The sequence below is a fragment of the Daucus carota genome, chromosome 2 (assembly GCF_001625215.2).
Source record: "Daucus carota subsp. sativus chromosome 2, DH1 v3.0, whole genome shotgun sequence".
Classification (NCBI taxonomy): domain Eukaryota; kingdom Viridiplantae; phylum Streptophyta; class Magnoliopsida; order Apiales; family Apiaceae; genus Daucus; species Daucus carota.
This window is the reverse complement of record NC_030382.2, coordinates 44,253,289-44,277,081: the sequence shown is the minus strand read 5'-3', so window position 1 is coordinate 44,277,081 and position 23,793 is coordinate 44,253,289. Positions and strand designations below refer to the sequence as shown.

At 33.5% G+C, this 23,793-nt stretch overlaps 2 protein-coding genes across 2 annotated transcripts; both read left to right on the top strand.

The window, feature by feature from the left end:
- Nucleotides 1-4,689: 4,689 nt before the first annotated feature.
- Nucleotides 4,690-8,537, top strand: LOC108210236 (ABC transporter G family member 1-like). The gene is made up of 8 exons (XM_064087733.1): nucleotides 4,690-5,237; nucleotides 5,597-5,676; nucleotides 5,937-6,401; nucleotides 6,474-6,560; nucleotides 6,679-6,804; nucleotides 7,223-7,417; nucleotides 7,503-7,589; nucleotides 7,695-8,537. Exons 1-8 carry the CDS (start codon nucleotides 4,730-4,732, stop codon nucleotides 8,385-8,387), a joined length of 2,241 nt encoding a protein of 746 aa, XP_063943803.1. The 5' UTR covers nucleotides 4,690-4,729; the 3' UTR covers nucleotides 8,388-8,537.
- Nucleotides 8,538-12,086: 3,549 nt separating this feature from the next.
- Nucleotides 12,087-18,216, top strand: LOC108210237 (ABC transporter G family member 1). The gene is made up of 9 exons (XM_017381536.2): nucleotides 12,087-12,561; nucleotides 13,384-13,472; nucleotides 14,277-14,356; nucleotides 15,567-16,031; nucleotides 16,104-16,190; nucleotides 16,311-16,436; nucleotides 16,906-17,100; nucleotides 17,186-17,272; nucleotides 17,375-18,216. Exons 1-9 carry the CDS (start codon nucleotides 12,134-12,136, stop codon nucleotides 18,119-18,121), a joined length of 2,304 nt encoding a protein of 767 aa, XP_017237025.2. The 5' UTR covers nucleotides 12,087-12,133; the 3' UTR covers nucleotides 18,122-18,216.
- Nucleotides 18,217-23,793: the final 5,577 nt, after the last annotated feature.

Genomic DNA, 23,793 nt, shown 5'->3' with positions numbered 1-23,793 from the left:
AATAATAATAAAAATATTTATAAATTTTCATCTAATAAAATAAAATAATTTAATCAATAACATAATAATATTTAAAATTAAACAAATTTATTTCAATACTTAACCAAACACATGATATTATAAATTATACCTAACCCCATTCATCCTAACCCGATTCCTTATTCCAAACTTGCCGGGATGCTCGCAAGGCAGGACTCCTAATTGGAAAAAGAATGGAGGGACTGACTCTTGGTCCTCTGCTGTGAATGATTTCATGTCTTCAAACTTCAAAGTGCAGGACTTTCGTCACATGGTATAAGAAAGATGACTTATTAAGCTTTTTTCTAACAACTTTTATATGGGTAGGCTCTCAACATCAATCAAGTTAATATTAAAAATATTAATATATATATTTATAATTAAATGTTTGAGAGTGCATCTTTACATATATCATTATCTATTAATAATATAAAATATTAAGTCTCAGTATCAATTCTAATAATAATTCCTATTTTTGTTCCTTTATTATTTTAATAATAAATTTGCGGGAAAGAAGGAGAAAAGAAGGGAAAAGATAAAGTAAAAAAGAGGAAAATGAATTTTATATTCACAAATACTAAATAAGTAATGAATAGAGATCACCTAAAAATAAGTAATGGCTAAAATTTTCGAAAATGGGTTAACATTTTTTGTTACATTACTTAAATACTACATCCGTCCCTTTTTAGTTGTCACATTTGGTTTTTTGTGCTGGTCAAATTGACCCAAGTTTAACTGAAATTTATTAATATGTTATTAATTGATAAAATAAAAAAGAATATGTCACTGGAAATAATTTTTAATCTAGTTTAAGATGTAATTTTTAGTTTTTTAAAATAATAAAAGAGTAATTTATAATTTTTAGTCCACCCTAGATGGCGAGAGTCCAGTGGCCGAAAGCATCAGCCTTCTTTTTGTTTCTACAGCTTCAAAGCCGCCCCCTAACCTATGATAAATAAAAGATACATTTTTGTTACCGCGAGATATATTGGCAGCCGCGGATCATTTGATTGGAATGAAATTTGAAATGAGAGTTAATTTAACTAACAAAAAAATAGAATGGGACAATTAAAAAAATTAAGATTTTAGAAATTGCGTAAGTTATTGAACTTAGTCTTACTTTGTGGTACTTGCATAGTTACATGCATACGAAAATTCGTTCCCGGTCAAACACGGATGGCAGTCTGTTTTCTTAATTACAGTACTTATTACTTTTGTTCTAAAAATCGGTGATTAATCACGATTAATCCATGTTCCGTAAATCGTCAAACTAATTAAATATCAGATTAATCACCAATTAATCCGATTAATCCCCGATCAATTCAATTAATCTCCGATTAATCCTTGTTCCGTAATTTCACCGACTAAATCTGATTCCCGCTTTTTACAACACTGTAATATTGCTATTACATGTCATTGCTTTTATACAACAATTTGGACCGGGTGGTAAATACTTTTGGCATCAATTTCAAGTCCATCTATTTTGACTATTAAGTCTATAACTAGAAAATTTTGCTTTTATATAAACTTATCATATATTTTCTTCCTTTCAAATTACTTTAACGGTATACTCCCTAATAAGTGGGAGTTGTATGCATTTGTATATATTTGACATTCTTCGACATGTATTTTTATATAATAAATTTCACAAGTTAGTCATGTGTAATTATTTTTCTTTTATAAATATATACTCCCATCGTCTCTAAAAATATTGTCCGTTTGAAATATCGGCACTGTTTATAACACGAGACAAATTACTAATTCATGTCTAATCTATAAGATTAATATAGTCATGAGTGTTTTTGTTGGATTCGTATTTATGAGTACTTTAATACGGTGAAATTTTTATATTTAATCTATACTATACTATTAAAACCGAAACATTAAAAGTTTGGTCGGTCCGTACTTGAGCCAAAATACGGACCTATTTATATAATCAGTTATTCTGGGCCCATCGATATAACCAATTATTCTTTTCAATTTGGGTCAAAGTACGGGCCTATCTATATAACCAATTATTCTGGGCCTATCTATATAACCAATTATTCTTTTTAATTTGGGCCAAAGTACGGGATTATCTATATAACCAATTAATCCTTTTAATTAAAATATATTACCTCTTTTATATTTTTGAGTAAAAAATTCAATCTTCTAAAATAACATTGAGAAACATGGTAATTACTTTTTTAACTAAAATATATTATCTGTTTATAAATTTTCTAACTAAAAAAATCAATATTTGACAATTAATAAGGACATGGGCGACATATTTATACGTAAAGATATGTGTCAAAAGTCTAAACGTCAAATAATAAAAAATAGAAGGAGTATTATTGTATTGGTCGGGCGGTTGGTACTTGGGCCAAAGTATGGGCCTATATATATAACAAATTATTCTTTTTAACTAATATAAATTATCTTTTATATATTTTTTAGCTAAAAAAATTCAATCTTCTAAAATAATATCGAGAAACATAGTAATTGCCTTTTTAATCAAAACGCATTATCCTTTTTAGATTTTCTAACTAAAAAAATCGAGCTTTTACAATTAACACGGGCTACATATATATAAAAATATAATATCGTTAAATATAATTATTAATAAATAACATGTGATATTATTCAACCAAAATACATTAATAACATTATTTTTAAATACTCTATTGATCTCACATTAAAAGAGATATTACAAATCTATCATATAATATGGGGGGTGTTTGTTTCGCGAAAGCAGGAGGAGCTGCTTCTGCCTTCTGCTTTTCATGACCCTTTGTGTAAATAAGTAGAAGCACTTTTAACAAGATGAGAATGCTAGCTTTTCTCTTTGAGTTTCTGCTTCTTTCCCAAACACTTTATTAACTTATTTACTTCTCACTTCTACTTTCTTCTCTGATTTAAGTAAGAAAGCACTTCTTTTAAGTTAACCCAAACGGCCCCTGTATATTATTACACTATTAAAGCCGAAAATAAAAAGTTCAGTTGGTTGGTTAATTAGTTGGGTTTGGTGAATCGGTTGGTATTCGACCCATGGTCCACGGAGCTCTTGAATTTATAACATGTTATAGTATACTTTTTATTTTAACATTTTCATTAAAATATATATGTTCGACCTAATTTTTAATTAGTCATTTGACGGACTTAACTATGAAGAATTTATCCAACTGTTGATTAACATATTTATTCAACCACATTATTCCATCATAATTTTATTTTTACAATAAAATTAGGTAAATTTAAAATATATACGATAAAATAATAAATATGTTAACCGCCCGTGCATTGCACGGGTTATAAGCTAGTACTAATATAAAATCAAAGATATTAATGATCAAAAGTATGTATTGGCAAACGTGATAAAGATAAACACGGAAAAGTATTTAGGGACGGAGGGAGTAACATTTAAATATTTATTTGAAACAAAATTTTTTAATAAATTATAATAATTTTTTTAAGTACATGTCAATTAATTAGAAAAATTATATAGAAATGAGGGAACAGAAGAGGAAATATACTTTTCAATCACACACAAAAGAAGAAGAAATATGACCCTCTTTTATGAATTTTTTAATCTCCTTTATTTGATAAAATCTTACTACTTTTACTTCTATATAGAAAATAAAAGATAATATATAGAAACGCGTCCTTTCATCATAAAAAGGCACAATGTATATTTGTTTACTTATAGTAGACGCCAAAATTACACATTTGTTAAATAATTCATGCCAGTTGCTGAGTATCAACGTCAATCAAATCCAGTGTGCTAGAGCAACTCAAACGGGGATATCAAAAAAAAGTGTTAAAATATTTTGTGTCACGATGTGATATACTCTAACAATTTTTTTAGCTCTTCGTTGGATTGGAAGGAGTTCCAAACAAAATCGTAATTTTTGACATCCTCCTAAAATAAAATAAAAAATGTATTATCAACTTAAAGATATATAGTTTTTTTTATCTTATTATACATATGTTTAAATATTTGGTAACTTTGGATGTCAATAATTGAAACAAATTTTTATGTAAAAGTTGTCGAAGATACAAATAAAAAGAGAGAAAATAATATATATAGTAATATTTTTGATGAATAAGCAAGTTTAGTTAGCATTCCTATCGAAGAAAGAAAAATAACAACAAGACACAAGACGATAATAATATGAACCGTTTGATGCAAATTTTAAGTGTGTACATATAAGTAGCAATATTATACGGTACTTAATTTATACGTCGTGGTAAGTAGCAATATTATACCAAATTTTGATTTTATATGTATCAGATATATTATTATTTGTAGACTTGTAGTCGGGTGATTCATGTGCATACATGAATTTATCATAATCAATATAGGTGAAATAAATTATATATTATTAATTAAAATTTTAAAAAAATTAAAAACAATTTTGGAAAATTGTCAAAGAACGTAAGTATTCCAATCAATACAGCAAAAAGATGAAAAGGATGTTAAATTTCAGAGAGCTGGACAAAATAAAATCACAGATAGAATTCAAGCATGGTATTTACTAGTCAAATGACTGTGGTACCAAACGACTAAAACGCCTATGAACAATATGTGCACAAAAGCACCAAAAACGACATCACAGAAAAAACAGAATAACAAAAAATTCAACAAAAACGGGCAACAAAAAAAACCTATAAATGCAGTGTCGTATCCCAGATTCAAGAAGCACATTATACAGACACTACAGGGAGTGTGAGCATGGACTCTACAGTTGAGGTTCCGGCATGGACTCCAGGTGGCAGCCCGACGAGAACACTTGTGCTAGAGTTCATGACAGCCGAAAAGGATGCTCAGGAGGAAACTATAGCTCCTGATCTGCATCAACAACCACCATATCCTAGTACTAACTTTCCATTTCCCCATGCGCCTTGTCCTAATTGCGTGCCTCCCCTGCAGCCAGAGCCGCCTCTGATTGCGAATGCGAGCCGCCATGAAGCAGCTTCGCTACGACTGTATGATGAAAAAAGATCATGGAAAAATCGATCATCGAGAGTGTCAGATATTGAAAGAGTACAGAGTGCACCTAGAGATGACGGTGCCAGAATTTACATAACGTGGAACGATGTGTGGGTGACGGTGCCATCAAAGAAAGGTGGTCGACGCCCTATTCTGCAGGGACTAACCGGGTTTGTTGAACCTGGTCAGTCATTGGCCATCATGGGTCCTTCGGGTTGCGGCAAGTCGACTCTTCTCGATACATTAGCAGGTACATGCACACACTTGGGTGAACTACTGATCCACATAACAGACCAACCTAATTAAGTTTGTACTCTAATTTTATAAATGGAACTTGGGACATGCTATGTGCTTTGGATACTTTTACAACAGATGCCAATTAGCCGATGCCAAAAGAAGTTTTTGTACTAGTGACAGTATGGTAGCCTTTAGATCAGCAGAGAATATAGAGTATCAAGTATATCTGTATAAGTAAACAATTAACTCATGCTCACATATAAAGAAGCCTTAGGTTCCAAAAGCATAATAAGGTTTAAGTTCATTTCCTTGTTTACTAACTTAATCAGGATTTATACAGTAACAACTTTGCTCAATGATCATATATTTCAGGGCGGCTCGGCTCAAACACAAAACAAAGTGGAGATATCCTAGTTAATGGCCGCAAACAAACGCTGGCCTTTGGCACTTCAGTAAGTTACACAGATGGAAATCATTTTCCAGCTAATCATTGTCTAGGTTTAAATATTCTCTCACACTTTGATTTTGATATTAAGAATCAGTCGTATGAGTCTATGACAACATGACTAGGAGCATGTTTGTCTGGACTTTAAGTTATCACATTAGATTACGTTTAAGTCATAAGTCACAATTTTAAGTCAGCCAAACGGACTCAAGTTATTATAAGTTTATAAATTATGACAGTGGAATAAGAATATTTTGAATGATGTAGGCATATGTGACTCAAGATGATTCACTAATGACTACACTGACTGTCCGGGAAGCAGTCTACTTCTCTGCTCAACTTCAACTCCCTAATTCAATGCCCATAGCTGAAAAGAGGGAAAGAGCGGAGACAACAATAACTGATATGGGTTTACAAAATGCCATGAACACAAGAATCGGAGGGTGGACTGTGAAGGGTCTTAGTGGTGGACAAAAGAGAAGAGTGAGCATTTGCATTGAAATCCTAACACGTCCGAGTCTTCTTTTTCTTGATGAGCCCACCAGTGGACTGGATAGTGCAGCCTCTTATCATGTCATGAGCCGTATTATCAGACTAGCTCAACAAGACAAGAGAACCATTATAGCTTCCATTCATCAGCCTAGTGCCGAAGTCTTTGAGCTTTTTCACAATCTCTGTCTTCTATCCTCAGGCAGACAAGTTTACTTTGGTTCCACTGGAGCAGCAAATGAGGTACAATTATTCTCTGCGCTTTAAGAATTATGAGATTACCGCTCCTTGATCTAAAATCTGGTATTCGTGCAGTTTTTTACATCAAATGGTTTCCCATGCCCAACAATGAGGAACCCCTCTGATCATTTCCTCCGAACCATTAACAAAGATTTTGACACTGTAAGTTCAATTTGGTTCAAGTTACTTACCTGCAACCTGCTTTTAAGAACCATTTCGTTATTATATAAGCATACTTAGTTATGAAGAAACTATTCGTATATGGACACATCATATATAGGAAGAAGAGCAAAAAATTAATGGAGGCCAAACTGCTGCGGAAGCTATTGATATTCTTGTCAAGGCATTTCAATCATCAGAGCAGCGCAATCAAGTCCAAAATCGAGTTTCTGAGATATGTCAAATGGTACACAAGCATTCCAATATTATTATGTGTTCAGTTAATGCAAGCGTTTGATGCTTACAACTTATCTACCATATATATTACTTTAGGGCCCATGTGTATGACTTCTATAACATATTGTGTATTGATCTTGAACCGTGGGATGATGCATTCAACGGGCAGGATTATAATAAAATTTCGTCATGTTCAACGCACTTTTTCTGCTGAATAGGAAATTTCTGATTTTAGTATCCGGTGGAAAAGAAGCACGAACATGACAGAATTTTGTTATAATCCTGCACGTTGGATGAATCATCCAACGGTCCAAAATCAATATGTTACATAAACCCTTACTAGCATACACATGTTAGGAAGGGACGAGGATCCTTTACTCTAATTAACATATCATTATGTCTCTTTTTCTTACTTTTTCTTACTGCAGAATGTACAAACTGTGGCGAGTAAGCGAAGCCAAGCAAGCTTTGTTACTCAATGCCTTGTTCTTACTAGAAGATCCTTCCTCAACATGCACAGGGATCTAGGATATTACTGGCTCCGTTTGATCATCTATACTGCACTTGCTGTCTGCATAGGTACTTTGTTTCACGATATTGGCCACACTTATGGCTCAATTCAGGTAACCACAATTGATATATTAGAATAATTTCTTAGCAGAACATCATCATAATGATGTCTTATCAAATACTCTTCATAATCTACAGGCTAGAGGTTCGATGCTCATGTTTATTGCAGCCTTTCTGACTTTTATGGCCATCGGTGGCTTCCCTTCCTTTGTAGAAGATATGAAGGTTAATTAACCAAACATAATATACATTTCATTTCAGAGCTCAAGTTCATATCATCTGTTATAGAACACTGAAACTAAAATCCTCACGATGTAACTTATATTTCAGATTTTTACGAGAGAAAGATTGAACGGACACTATGGTGTAGCTGCATTTGTTGTGGCGAACACATTTTCATCAGTTCCTTTCTTGTTCTTGATTGGGCTTATACCAGGAGCGATATCTTACTATCTTGTTGGCCTCCAAAAGGAATTCGGTCATTTTGTGTACTACGCCTTACTACTCTTCGTCTGTATGATGCTGGTCGAGAGCCTAATGATGGTGGTGGCTAGCGTCGTACCAGATTTTCTTATGGGGATCATAGCAGGCGCTGGAATTCAAGGCATAATGATGCTAACTGGCGGATTTTATCGACTACCAGATGATATGCCAAAGCCAGTGTGGAAATACCCAATGTACTACATTTCCTTTCACAAGTATGCATTCCAAGGCTTTTACAAGAATGAATACATAGGCCTGACATTTCCTAATGAAAAGGCTGGAGGACCGCCAACGATTACAGGTGATGAGATTCTGCGAGATATTTGGCAAGTGGAAAAGGGTTATTCTAAGTGGGTTGATATGACAATTCTGCTGGCGATGGTGGCTACTTACAGGGTTTTGTTCTTTCTGATTACTAAGGGAGTGGAAAAGTTTAAACCCGTGATCAGAGATTTTCTCAGTAATATTTCTTTCAAGCAGCAATCAGATTCAGAAGATTCCTTGCACCAGCAAGAATCCAGCGTTCCTTTTCGGTTTTAGATTGTAAATGTTATCAGGTGGATGTAACATTTCGTGATTAGATCGTAGGGTTGTATTTCTATTTGTGAAAGAAGCTATTAATATGATTTTGCACTCTTAATGAATTTCTATGCAATCAAATCTTATGTTATCAAAATTGACTGATATCTATATATTTTTGTCATTTTCTTATAGAAATCTGGAAGGCACACTGAAATTGAAAATGCTGAGTAGCGCTACAGGATCCTGATCCCCAAATAAACTAAACTGAACCCCGTCTTGATAATAAACGAGCTAAACATGAGTTTAGCTCAAGAGCCATCTAAATTGAGCCAAACTCCATCTAAATTTGAACAAGCTCTTTTAATCTAGCATTGTATACATATAATTTATATTGAAAAACATGGGAGAGGGGATGTGTTACTTATCTTCTTAACCAAGAAAATCCAAACAAACAACAAAAATAAAAAACATCAAAACAGAATGTTATTCTAACATCAATTTTTATACATCAAATTTAAACAGGATTTGCAAAATAAATTATCCCTTCACTGTCTAGTCAACACAGCTCGCCTCTGAATCCTTATTGTCACACATACACATTAGAAACGGCACACTCCCGAGTCCCCGAACTTTTCGCTTTCGCCACAGAGGAATCGCCGGTTTCGCTTTCTCGATCTCTGCCGCTGGTGTTAGCGAATCTGGACTTGTGAAATTCTGATTGGGCGGATCTGGACTTGTTGAATTCTGATTGGGTAAATTTGTGGAATTCTGATCGGGAAACGTCGGAGTCAGGTGAGATAAGTTGTCTTCGTTATAGTCACCCATCGTCGGAACCGGAAAAGTTGTCGGAGAAATGGCCGGACCGAATGTCGGAGAAATATACCCATTTATTTCAATGATTACTGTGGATATGAGGTCGTTGTCGTCTAGACTGAATATCGGAGAAATATCTCAACTTATTTTATTGATTAGTGTTGGATAAGAGGTCGTTGTCGTCGTCTTTCGCCGGAAAATCAGTAATATTTCGTACTTATAGTCAGTTGCTTTTATTATCATCTACTTGATTTTAAGATCCCCGTCCACCTTAAATGGAATTGTTTCAAAGCTATCTTTAATATTTGTCCTTCATTCTCTTGCTTCCGGGGTATTTCACCTCAATCTTTCGACGAAAAAACCTTCCACCCGGTCCGAGAGGGCTTCCCATTCTTGAAAACTTGCTTGAAATTGGCCAAAATCTCCACCAATCCTTGGCCAAACTAGCAAAGGGCTTCCCATTCTTGGAAACTTGCTTGAAATTGGCCAAAATCCCCATCAATCTTTGGCCAAACTAGCACTGAAATATGGTCCTCTCATGTTCAAATGACCTCTAAAACATTTCCATTTCATTAATTGCGTGACGAAATTAATTAAATAATGGGATTGTCCCACTTCGTCCTTTTGACGAAGTTTTATTCTAAATGTATAATAAATAGATTGTACAAATAAAGGGACTCGTGCGAACCCTTGGTATTCGAATTACAACTACGAATTATTTAAATTTTCTTGTATGTCGTATGATCTCATACTATAATTACAATGGCTTATGTTATTATAGTCATTTTAAATTTTTTTAATCCATGAGAAAAAAGCTTATGAGTCATCTATTGATATGTGATATGTGAGAGGATTACTGAGAGGCTTATAATATTATTTTTAGCAAATTCATAGAGTAAAACAATTGTTTACTTTTGTAAGAGTTGAAGTCTTACGGTTGAGTTTGTTTGTTTGGTTGATCGTGTAAATCTTCAATTTGGGCTTAGTAATTTCGTCCAAGGATTCCGGCCTAAATACTGTTTGAAGTCATTTGACTTCATATTTCATATTGATGATTTAATAAATTTTTAGAATTCAAATTATAATTCTTCTCAATTTTTTAGATTTTTTAATTCTAATAGAACATAGTTCATTACCTAAAATTTTGAGATTTTCTTTTTCTTGTATATAAATTCAAATATTAAATTTTTATGCAGGAAAAAATTTAAAATAATTTATAAAACTAAACTTTTTAGGAACCTTAAAATGTGTGTCAAACACTTGTCCTCCAACACAAACTATCTAGGATATATGAAGTCCTATATATAAAGATAGGAACATATATCAGATTACCATAATATCGCATACTATAATTATGTTTTAATAATGTTACAAAAAATAATATATTGTTAATAATCAAATCCAAACTTAATTTAAGTGATTAAAAAAATTCGAATTTAATATTAGTGACTAAAAGAAAAAAGATTATAATTTAATGGTAGAATTCTAAACAAACAATAAATTGGGTGAAAAAAAAAAATCCATTTTCCATTACTTTTATTATTATACAACAATATGGATCGGGGGCTGTTAATTTTGGCATCAATTTCAAGTCCATCTATTTTGACTACGACTAGAAAATTTTCCCAAAGAAATTTTGTTTCTATACGTCCTTATCATATATTTTCTTCCTCCAAATTACTTTAAATATTCTACTCCTTATCACTTATTTTGGTGGTGAGAGTTTGGCTCGTATTTTAAAAATTAAAGTAATATGATTTTATAAATTATTTTGAAATTAAATTTTTAATAAAATGTAATATTTAAATATTTTTTTGAAACAAGTAGTTTTAAGAATAAATTATAATAAAAATCTTAAAATACTTGCCCAGCAATACAAAAACGTTGTATAAAAATTAGGGGTACCTAGTAGTAAATATACTTTTCACACACAAAAACAATGTGACCTTCATATGTTAATTTTTTAATCTTCTTTGTTCAATAAATTTCTACATATAAATATTTTTATACAAAAAATAAAAGATTAATATACAAATGCCTCCTTTCATCGTACTCCCTCCGTCCCTCCCATTTCTTATGTAATGGATTGAGCATGGAGGTTAAGAAATACTATGTATAAAGTAGTGAAAAAGATAAAGAAAAATTAGTGAAGTGGTGGGTCTCATTGATTTTTAATGTATAAAAATATAGAGTGGAGTAAAGTAATGTGAAAAGGCAAAAAAAAAAAAAAGAGGAGAAGTGGTAGGACTCATTAAACTATTTTTGGTAAATTTGAAATATAAAAAATTAGACGAGACATCCAAAAAAGAAAGCTTAAAGAAATGCCTGAGAAGGAGGGAGTATATAATACGGTACGATATACTCCCTCCATTTTTTATTATTTGATGTTTTGATTTTTGACACACACTTTTAAGTTTTTTGACCGGGTAGTTAAAAATATTATTTTTAAAATTTTCTTTTGCTGAATAAAATATATAATCAAAATTTTAATTCACAAAAAAAATCAATAAAAATAATATTTTTAACAATCCGATTAGAACATTTAAAAATATGTGTCAAAAGTCAAAACGTCAAATATTGAAAAACAGATACTTGTTTCTTGTACTATCGAGTAAAATACAGAATGGACATCACCTCAGGTCTCAAGTTGTAATAAAAATAATAATAGATGAAAAAGATCTTAATTCTCAGGAGAGCGGGACATATTAAAATCACAGAAAGAATTTAAGAATGGTAATTAATAGTCAATGAACCTGGTACCATAAACGACTAAAACGCCTATGAAACAATATGTGCACAAAAGCAACAAAAACGACCTCACATAAAAAATTAAAAAACAAAAAATTCAACAAAAACGGGCAACAAAGAAAACCTATAAATACAGTGTCGTATCCCAGATTAAAGAAGCACATTATATATACACAGACTACAGAGTAACAGAGAGTGTGAGCATGGACTCTACAGTTGAGGTTCCAGCATGGACTCCAGGTGGCAGCCCGACAAGAACTCTGCTAGAGTTCTTGACAGCCGAAAAGGTTGCTCAGGAGGAAACTATAGCTCCTGCTCTGCATCAACAACAATTATACAACCATCCATATCCTAGTACTAAGTTTCCATTTCCCAATGCCCCTTGTCCTAACTGCGTGCCTCCCCCGCAGCCAGAGCCGCCTCTGATTGCGAATGCGAGCCGCCATGAAGCCGCTTCGCTAAGACTGTATGATGAAAAAAGATCATGGAAAAATCGATCATCGAGAGTGTCAGATATTGAAAGAGTGCAGAGTGCACCTAGAGATGACGGTGCCAGAATTTACATGACATGGAACGATGTGTGGGTGACGGTGCCATCTAAGAAAGGTGGTCGACACCCCATTCTGGAGGGGTTAATAGGCTAAATCATAATCAAACTGACCTCTAAGTTGCAATTTCATAACTGAACTCAAAAAATTTGCAATCGACTAACTAAACTAATATTTAATTGCATTTACATGATTGCCGTTAAAATATTTAACAGAGTTAACGGAGCGCTGATGTGGCTGGATGACGTGTAAAAAAAACATCCATTAAGCTTGCTGCTTGTCATAACCCATCAGTAGTTAAATGAAGAACCCGACCCAATTACAATATATACTTACATGTTCATACAGAAGCACCTAACACCATTACTGAACTCGACTTCTTTCTCTAGATTTTCACTGCTACAAATTCAGCTTTAATAAGAAAACTCAAATATATGAAATTCACTTGCCTGGAACAAATGGAGAGATGTGGCTGAGGATTTTGGCCGATAAATGAACATATAATAATATGCGGATACGGAAAGCATCAGCTTTAACTTGATGAACTTATCCACATTTAGGACTCAGGAGAACATAGCTCCAAGTAGGTCCATATTCTTTCGAATGCAGAACCATCATTTTAAGATGAAGAAATCAGTATATGGTAAACAATGAAGCCACTATTTAAGGTCACTTGCGCTTGGAAAAAAATAACAACAAAATCAGCCGGTTTAAAAAATTTAACGTCTCTCCGTTACAATTGAGTATAAGTTAACGGCTGTGCAACTTTTTTCTCGTTTAATTATCAAAATGCAACTAAATATTAGTTTAGTTAGTCGATTGCAAACTTTTTGAGTTCAGTTATGAAATTGCAACTTAGAGGTCAGTTTGATTATGATTTAGCCTATTAACCCCATTCTGGAGGGACTAACTGGATTTGTCGAACCTGGTCAGTCATTGGCCATCATGGGTCCTTCGGGTTGCGGCAAGTCCACTCTTCTTGACACGTTAGCAGGTACACACACTTGGGTGAATTACTGATCCACATAACAAACCTACCTAAGTTTCTACTCTAATTTTAGAAATGGAACTTGGTACATGCTATGTGCTTTGGATACCTTGACAACCGATGTCAAGGGTCTTTCTAGTGTGTGCTCGTAGGTACAAACTGACAACTACTTTTTACGTAGATGGAAAATTTTAATTGGGAGAGATTTTTGTGCATGCAGAGGGCCATCATTATTAATGAGAAGAGAACTAATAAAAATACATCACCTAACTAAAAAGTGATTGTTAGTGTGTGTCATGGGCAAACACTAGAAAATCCAAAAATATAAATAAGCTATAGGTTCCAGAAGCGTAATAAGGTTTAAGTTCGTTGCATTGTTGTACTAACTTACTCAGTGCTCGCAGTAATTTATACAGTAACAGCTTTGCTCAATGATCAAATATTTCAGGTACATGCACACACTTGGGTGAACTACTGATCCACATAACAAACCAACCTAATTAAGTTTGTACTCTAATTTTATAAATGGAACAATTGGTACATGCTATGTGCTTTGGATACTTTTACAACAGATGCCAATTAGCCGATGCCAAAAGCAGCTTTTGTACTAGTGACAGTATGGTAGCCTTTAGATCAGCAGAGAATATAGAGTATCAACAATAACTGTATAAGTAAACAATTAATTCATGCTCACATATAAAGAAGCCTTAGGTTCCAAAAGCATAATCAGGTTTAAGATCATTTCCTTGTGGTACTAACTCAATCAGGATCTATACAGTAACAACTTTGCTCAATGATCAAACGTTTCAGGGCGGCTAGGCTCAAACACAAAACAAAGTGGAGATATCCTAGTTAATGGCCGCAAACAAACGCTGGCCTTCGGCACTTCAGTAAGTTACACAGATGGAAATCACATTCCAGCTCTCACACTTTGATTTTGATAATAAGAATGAGTCGAATGACAACATGACCAGGTATTAACCATATGTTTAGGTGGAATATCAGTACCAAAAATATCAAAATTTGGTTATCTTATATTATATTTAATTTATTATTATTATTATACACCTAAGTATTGTATTATCATTGAAATACTTATATTGGTAAGGATTTTATAATATTCATGAAATTGATTAAGATATTATAATTAAAGACGACTTCTATAGTTATTAGGATTTTATAATTAGATAATTTTTTATTTAATAATAACAATAATCATTAAACTAATATCAAAGAAAATTCATATTGCTTAGGATTTTATAATTTCATTATATTATTATAAAAGACATTTATATTAATTAGGATTTTATAATTAAAGACTTCAATATCAGTAGGATTTTATAATTATCAGATGATATTGATTAGTATTTTATAATTAAAAACTTCAATGTTATACTATTGAAGAAAGATTTTTACCGTAGTTAAAAGGTGGTGGTAGCACTGTCGTGAAAAGGTGGTGGCAGCATTATCATGACAAATGCAAACCTCAAGGAGAATAAAATTACCGTAAATTATCTGGTTATAGTCATAAAAAGGAGTTTACAAGACTTTGTCAAAAAAATAATTTAAAATCTCTGTTATAATTCTATATTAATTTGACAAATATCTATCAATATTAAATTTATAAGAACTTCAATTAGCGTTACACTTAATAATATTTATTACACGGTCTAAAACAATTGAATTAAAAAAATTTAGTTGTACTAAAGATATAATACCCTCTCAGCCAATTTATATATGCTGGTGTCGAATTTTTTTTCCGTCTATTTAGAATCAAAAACAACATAATGGTTTTATTAAAATAAAACTACCTATTTTGAAATAAATTCATCTCATAACATGTATTCTGAAAATATTTTTTTTTTAAAAGTAATATTAAACATAATTAGATATGAGTATGTTAATGTAACAAGTTTTGTATCTCGACAATAATAATTTAAATAAATATATTAAAATAAATATATTAAAAATAATATTAAATTTCAAATAAATAATAAACTTAAAAAATTTATATAATTTTTTGCTAAAAAAAAAAAATTTATATAATTTTGTGCTTGGCACGGGCATAAACTAGTTAGAATAATATTTTGAATGATGCAGGCATACGTGACTCAAGATGATTCACTGATGACTACACTTACTGTGCGGGAAGCGGTCTACTTCTCTGCTCAACTTCAACTCCCTAATTCAATGCCGATTGCTGAAAAGAGAGAAAGAGCCGAGACGACCATAATTGATATGGGTTTACAAAATGCCATGAACACAAGAATCGGAGGGTGGACTGTGAAGGGTCTTAGTGGTGGACAGAAGAGAAGAGTGAGCATTTGCATTGAAATCCTAACACATCCGAGTCTTCTTTTTCTTGATGAGCCCACCAGTGGACTGGATAGTGCAGCCTCTTATCATGTCATGAGCCGTATTATCAGACTAGCTCAGCAAGACAAGAGAACCATCATAGCTTCCATTCATCAGCCTAGTGCCGAAGTCTTTGAGCTTTTTCACAATCTCTGTCTTCTATCCTCAGGCAGACAAGTTTACTTTGGTTCCACTGGAGGAACGAATGAGGTACAAGTATTCTTTACGTCTCGAGAATTATGAGATTACCACTCCTTGATCTAAAATCTGGTATCTTTGCAGTTTTTTACATCAAATGGTTTCCCATGCCCGGCAATGAGGAGCCCCTCTGATCACTTCCTCCGAACCATTAACAAAGATTTTGACACTGTAAGTATCAATTTGGTTCAAGTTACTTTACCTACAGCCTTCTTTAAGGAACCATTTCTTTATTTTATCAGCATACTTGGTTATTAAGAAACTATTCGTATATGGACATATCATTAATAGGAAGATGAGCAAAAAATCAATGGCGGTCAAACTGCTGCGGAAGCTATTGATATTCTTGTCAAGGCATTTCAATCATCAGAGCAGAGCAAACAAGTTCAAAATCGAGTTTCTGAGATATGTCAAATGGTACACAAGCATTCCAATAGTGTTATGTGTTCAGTTAATGCAAGCTTTTGATGCTTAAAATTTATAAACCCATATATGTTTTACTTTAGGGTCCTGACATGTGTATGTTAGGAAGAGCTTATATAACATACTGATTTTGGATTGTATCCAACATGAAGAATTAGAACAAAATTCTGTTATGTTCAACGTCTTTTTCCGCTGCACAGTAAATATTCATTTCAGTCATCAAAGTTAAAAAAAATTGTTAGACATGTAGATAACCATTTGAACTTTCTATTAAAAAACCGCTAAAGAGATAAATACTCATTAGTATCCAGCGGAAAAAAAAGGCTGAGCATGACAGAATTTTGTTATAATCCTGACCATGCATCCAATAGTCCAAAATAAAAATATTACATAAGCCCTCCCCAACATACACATGTCAGGACGAGGACCCTTTACTTTATTAATACTCTCATTATGTCTGCAGAATGTAGAAACTGTGACTCGTAAGGGAAGCCAAGCAAGCTTTGTTACTCAATGCCTTGTTCTTACTAGAAGATCGTTCCTCAACATGCACAGGGATCTCGGGTATTACTGGCTACGTTTGATCATCTATACTACACTTGCTGTCTGCATAGGTTCTTTGTTTCGCGATATTGGCCACACTTATGGCTCAATTCAGGTAACCACAATTGATATATTAGAATACTTTATTAGTAGAACATCATCATTATGGTGTCTTATCTTATAGTTGGCATAATCTACAGGCTAGAGGTTCGATGCTCATGTTTATTGCAGCCTTTCTGACTTTTATGGCAGTCGGTGGTTTCCCTTCCTTTGTAGAAGATATGAAGGTTAATTAACCAAACTAATCTACATTTCATCTCTGAGCTAAGTACAATCATTTGTTATAGAACACCGAAACTAAAATCCTCACGATGTAACTTACGTTTCAGATTTTTACGAGAGAAAGATTGAACGGACACTACGGTGTAGCTGCATTTGTTGTGGCCAACACATTATCATCAGTTCCTTTCTTGTTCCTGATTGGGCTTATACCAGGAGTGATATCTTATTATCTTGTTGGCCTCCAAAAGGAATTCGGCCATTTTGTGTACTACGCCTTACTACTCTTCATCTGCATGATGCTGGTCGAGAGTCTAATGATGGTGGTGGCCAGCGTCGTACCAGATTTTCTTATGGGAATCATAGCAGGTGCTGGAATTCAAGGCATAATGATGCTAACTGGCGGATTTTGTCGACTACCAGATGATATGCCAAAGCCATTCTGGAAATACCCAATACATTATATTTCCTTTCACAAGTATGCATTTCAAGGTTTTTACAAGAACGAATACATAGGCCTGACATTTCCTAATGAAAAGGCTAGAGGGCCTCCAAATATTACAGGTAATGAGATTTTGCGAGATATTTGGCAAGTGAAAAAGGGTTATTCTAAGTGGGTTGATATGACAATCCTGCTGGCCATGGTGGCTGCTTACAGGATCTTGTTCTTTCTGATTACCAAGGGAGTGGAAAAGTTTAAACCTGTGATCAGAGATTTCCTTAGTAATATTTCTTTCAAGCGGCAATCAGATTCAGAAGATTCCTTGCGCAAGCAAGAATCCAGCGTTCATATTGTTCGAGCCTTTTCTGCTTTAGATTGTAAATGTTATCAGGTGGATGTAACATTTCGTGATTAGATAATAAGATTGTATTTCTATTTGTGAAAGAAGCTATTAATATGATTTTGTACTCTTAATGAATTTCTATGCAATCAAATCTTATGTTATCAAAATTGACTGATATCTATATATGTTTTTCATTTTCTTATCATTTTCTTATAGAAATCTGGAAGACACATTGAAATTGAAAATGCTGAGCAGCGCTATAAGATCCAGGGTTCAAATAAACTAAGTTGAACCCCGTCTTGATAATAAACGAGCTACATATGAGTTTAGCTCAAGAGTCACCTGAGGCGAGCCGAACTCCATTTAAATTTGATAAGTTGCCTTCGTTATAGTCACCCATCGTCGGAACCGGAGATGTTGTCGGAGAAATGATCGGATTGAATATCAGAAAAATATCCTCACTTATTTCATTGATTAGTGTGTATATGATCATTGGCCGATTCAACTCCGGAAATAACGATGGTCGTATATAATATTTTGTAGTGATGATTAATCGGAATAAAACATAAAGAAGAAATTTAATAGTATTTAATTATGTAATTGTTTACCGTTGTATAACATAAATAAGTCATGTCCACCTTGGAGAAAAATTTAAGGACCCTCTTGCCCCTATCAGGATCCGCCCTTGAATATGAGGTTGTTGTCATCGTATGGACTAAATATTGGAGAAATATCCAGACTTATTTCATTGATTAGTGTGGATATGAGGTCGTTGTCGTCGTCTGTCGCCGAAGAATTTTCATCTTTCGCCGGAGAACTGACATGATGATGAGAAGAAGGTCCCCTTAGTGAGGGGAGATTGACATGTATCGCGATAAAACTTATGATTAGCAGAGTCAACGGTATAATTGCTTTTAAAGTCATGGCGACATGTAGGGCTGAGCAAAAAACCGAAATCGATAAAAACCCTTAAAACCGAGCTGAAAAAACCTGATCCAAAACCGAAATCGAAAAATAAAAAACCGAACTGATATTATAGGTTCGGTTACGGTTATTAGTTAAAATCGAACCAAAAAAACCCGAACCGAACCGACTATTTAAATAAATAAATAAATAAAATATATATTATCTCAATTTTAAAAATAATTTCAAATAAATAAATATATTATATTTTATAAGATGGGCTAATGTTACCGTAATAGGTTTGGTTAGCTTGCTAGTTGTTAATTAAGTTGAGTAAAGCAAGTCCAATGCAATTCCCTATTTTCAACCCCTAAAATATTTTATATTAATGGATACCTAAAATATTGGGGATCAAAAAGCTATTTTGCTCTAACGGTGTTCCCTATTTGATTCCCTATATTTTAAATCTATATATACAACTCAAGGAGAGAGAAAGATTGCACTAATAAATAACAGAAAAATAAGAGGAGATATGAGCTGGTGATGACATGGAGCATGTAGGGGGTTGCTTTTTCATCCCTCAAATAAGGGGTTGAACTTTCTCTCACCTAAAATTAATAGGGGATAGAGAGTTGCGTTGGAGGAGCTCTTTTTGTTCTCAATCCTCAAATCTTGTCCATGTAGATCAAATATAGGTAAGGAATGGGTGCATTGGAGTTGCTCTAAGAGCATCTTCAAGGGGTTCTTTAAATGAGCTCTTAACTTTAAATTTAAAGAGCAAAGCAAAAATTAGAGCTCCAATGGGCTCCTAGAAACTCTTTAAAAATTTAAGAGCTCATCATCTCTCCTCTCTTTTAAAAAGCATGTAAGAGCTTTTAACTTTTTTTCATGAATATAATATTGATTTTCCTCCAACTTTACCTCCAACATTTCTCTCTTTTTACTTTTCTCTCTCATTTATATTAATAAAATATTAATAAGGAGCAAGTATAAAGAGGAGCATTGGAGTTGAAATCTTTTCCAATGTCTTAACTCACTAGGAGCCAAATATTATAATATATTTTAAAGAGCGATTTAGAGCATCTCCAACGGTGTTCCTAAATCATTCCTTAAACAATAATATAAAATGTGGCTCCTAGTAAGTTAATGCACTAAAAAACGTGAGAACTCCAATGCTACTCTTTATACTTGGCTCCTTATTCACATTTTATATTTATTTTATATAAATGAGAGGAAAAAGTTAACTAAAAGAGAGAGAAAATTGGAGGGAAATTAATATAATATTGAGTTAAGAGCTACTAGATGCTCTTTAAAAGAAAGGAGAGAGAGTAGGCTCCTAAATTTTTAAAGAGCATCTAGAAGCCCATTGGAGCACTAAATTTTGATTTGCTCCTAAAATTTAGACTTAGGAGCTTGTTTAGAGAGCCCCTTGGAGTTGCTCTTAAGAGCACCATTCGAGATGGCTCAGAGCATCTCCAATAGCCTCTTCATAGAAGCTCCTAAATTGAAATTTGAAGAGGATTGTAATTTTGCTTGCTCCAATAAGCTCCTAGTCACTCTTAAATTTCTCAAATTTCTCTTCTCTCTCCTCACTTTTAGGAGCTACTAGTCACTCTTAACTATTATTTTATAATAAATTTGTAAGCAAACATCCACTTTCTTTTGTACCTTTATGCACATGACTTACTTTTAATAATCTATACTATAATATAATAAGGCAACATAAGTATAATTGGTAGTCGTCCAAAATTTTGGTTTGGTCATTTTCATTTATAACTGCAAGCATGCAACAAGTAGAATTCTATTCCCCTTACATCATTAACAGTTTCTTTTTTTTTTTTTTTGAAAACAAAGACTTCCATTCAGAAAAGAAAACTTACACAGGAATTGGCAAGTCTGCCAGAAAAACAGATCTTGCAACAGAGGGAATATCCCTATTCCATACAGCGCTAGCTCGACTTGATGAAGCTATCTTGGCTAAACAATGAGCAAGACCATTAGCGGATCGTGCTACATAATCAACACTCTTAAAACCTACACGAGGGGTCAATGTTTTGATTTTATCAACTAAACCATCAAAGTCGCTACATCCATAGTAGGACTTATTTAACAAACTTACAGCATTTGCACAATCAGATTCAATACTAAAGTTTGATATTTTCATATCAGCTGCCATGACTAGTCCCTCTTTTATTGCATAAAGTTCTGCAACCAACGGACTAAAAGCTCTATGAAAATACCTGGATCGTGCTTCAATAACTGACCCTTTTTCGTTTCTTAAAACTGTAGCAACACTGCATCCTATATGTCCCTTAGAGATAGAAGCATCAACATTAATCTTGAAACAATCATGTTGGGGAGGCCTCCATTTACTTTTAACAGAGTCGTTCTTCCCCGGTTTATGCGATGAATTCACTTTCTTATAATCATCAATGTACTTGTAACACCACTCCACCAAATCTCTAGAAAAATGAACTTTCTCACCATGAAGACTTTTATTTCTTACCTGCCACATATGCCAGGAAGCCGCAATAAACACCTCAAAATCGTCCAATGATGTAGCTTGTACTATCTTGGATAGAAAAGCACCAACATCTGGACATTGATAATCTTTAATAATTTTCCAAAAGTTATATGATCTCCACACCTCACTAATTTTCGGACATAACCATAATGCATGAAATATATCTTCACATTGAGCTCCACATCTAAAACAAGATGCATTTGAAATTACACCTCTGTAATGAAGCACCTGGTTCGTTGGCAGCCATTGGTGACTAAGCTTCCAAACAAAATGTTTCATTTTTTGGGGAACTCTCAATTTCCAGATGCTATTCCACCAATTTTCTGTATTCTTCATCTCCGAGCTCTCTGCATATTCATAATTTCGGATAGCAACTTTGTAGCCACTCCTGACAGTATACTCCCCATTTTTAGAATAATGCCAAAGGATTTTATCCTCTGTTCCCCATCCCTCACATGGAATTGATAAGATAACTCGAGCGTCTTCTTCATTAAAATTTTTTGTAATAAAATTCTCATCCCAGGACCCATCATTATTCTTCATATCAATAACATATAAATCTTCTGGAATTGGTGGTTGATCATAAAACGAGAAATTATTCGGTCTAGGAATCCATGGATCTTTCAGAATTTTAACTTTGTTTCCATCACCGATTCTCCACCTATAACCTTTTTTAATAACATCTCGACCCCAAATAAAACTTCTCCAAATTAATGAAGCTTTAGAACCACACTTTGCTTCCAAAATATCACAAGTTGGAAAATAACAAGCTTTAAGTACCTTAAAATAAAGAGAATTTTGATTTCTGATTAATCTCCAGACCTGCTTTGCTAAGAGAGCCTGATTAAACGCTTCCAAATCTCTGAATCCCAACCCACCACGATCTTTAGGCAAGCATAAGACTCTCCATTTACACCAGTGTATTCTCCTTTTTTCATCCGAAGATCCCCACCAAAATCTTGCTGCCAGCCTATGAAGATCATTTATAACACTTTTTGGCAGCTTGAAACAACTCATTGTATAGGTTGGAATGGCCTGAATAATCGATTTAATAAGCACTTCCCTCCCTGCGCTCGAAAAAAGAGAGCCCTTCCACCCTTTTAACTTGTTCCACGCTTTATTTTTGATACCTTCAAAAATTTCTTTTTTCTTTCTTCCAACAAAAATCGGTAACCCAAGATACCTCTCATATTTACTCACCACTTTAACTCCAAGAATTCTTGCAAGCTCACCACCCACATTTTCTTCAACCTTTTGACCAATGCATAACTCTGATTTATGAAAATTGATAGCTTGTCCAGAAGCCTTTGCATACACATTTATAATTTCCTTAAAAGTATTCACCTCTCTTCTATTAGCTTCCATAAACACCAAACTGTCATCAGCAAAGAAAAGATGAGAAACCCCAATATCTCCCCTTCCAAACTTGAGCCCTGTAATTTTACCTTCCCTCTCAGCCTTTTGAATAAGACAAGACAACGCTTCAGCGCACAAAAGAAATAGATAAGGGGATAACGGATCCCCTTGTCTAAGCCCTCTTTCTGGAATGACATGACCCTTCACTTCTCCATTTATTATGAAAGAAAATTTCACCGATGATATACAATTTATGATTTTTTTCACCCACTCTGTACAATATCCAAGCTTCAACATAACTTTTTCTAAAAAACACCACTCAACTCTATCATATGCCTTAGCCATATCTAGCTTTAACGCCAACTTAGAACCATTCTTAAATCTATCTTTCTTCATACTATGCATCCCTTCAAAACCAATCACAACATTATCAATGATCATCCGTCCTGGCACAAAAGCACTCTGATTTTCTGAAATAACCTCTCCCAGCGTGAACTTCAATCTATTTGCCAAACATTTTGCCACAATTTTATAGATGACATTACAAAGACTTATGGGACGAAAATTTTCAACTTTATCTGGCTTCTCAACTTTAGGAATCAAAGCAATCAATGTGTCGTTAAGACAATCCAAATAAGCATTATTATTCAAAATATTTAGACAGACTGCCACAATATCATTTTTAATAGTCTCCCAGAAATTTTGATAAAACAAAGCTGGCAATCCATCCTCCCCTGGAGCTTTTGTAGGATTCATTTCTTTTACAGCTTCACAAATATCATTTTCACAAAAATCATACATTAAAATATTATTCATGCTATTTGTTACTTTTGTATTTAAACAATTAGTAACTGCCTCAATAACAACACTATCTGGACAAGATGATTTGAATAGATTTTGAAAGTACCTGTTTATTATATCTGTAACAATAGCCTCCTCATCTTGCCATATACCAGCCTCG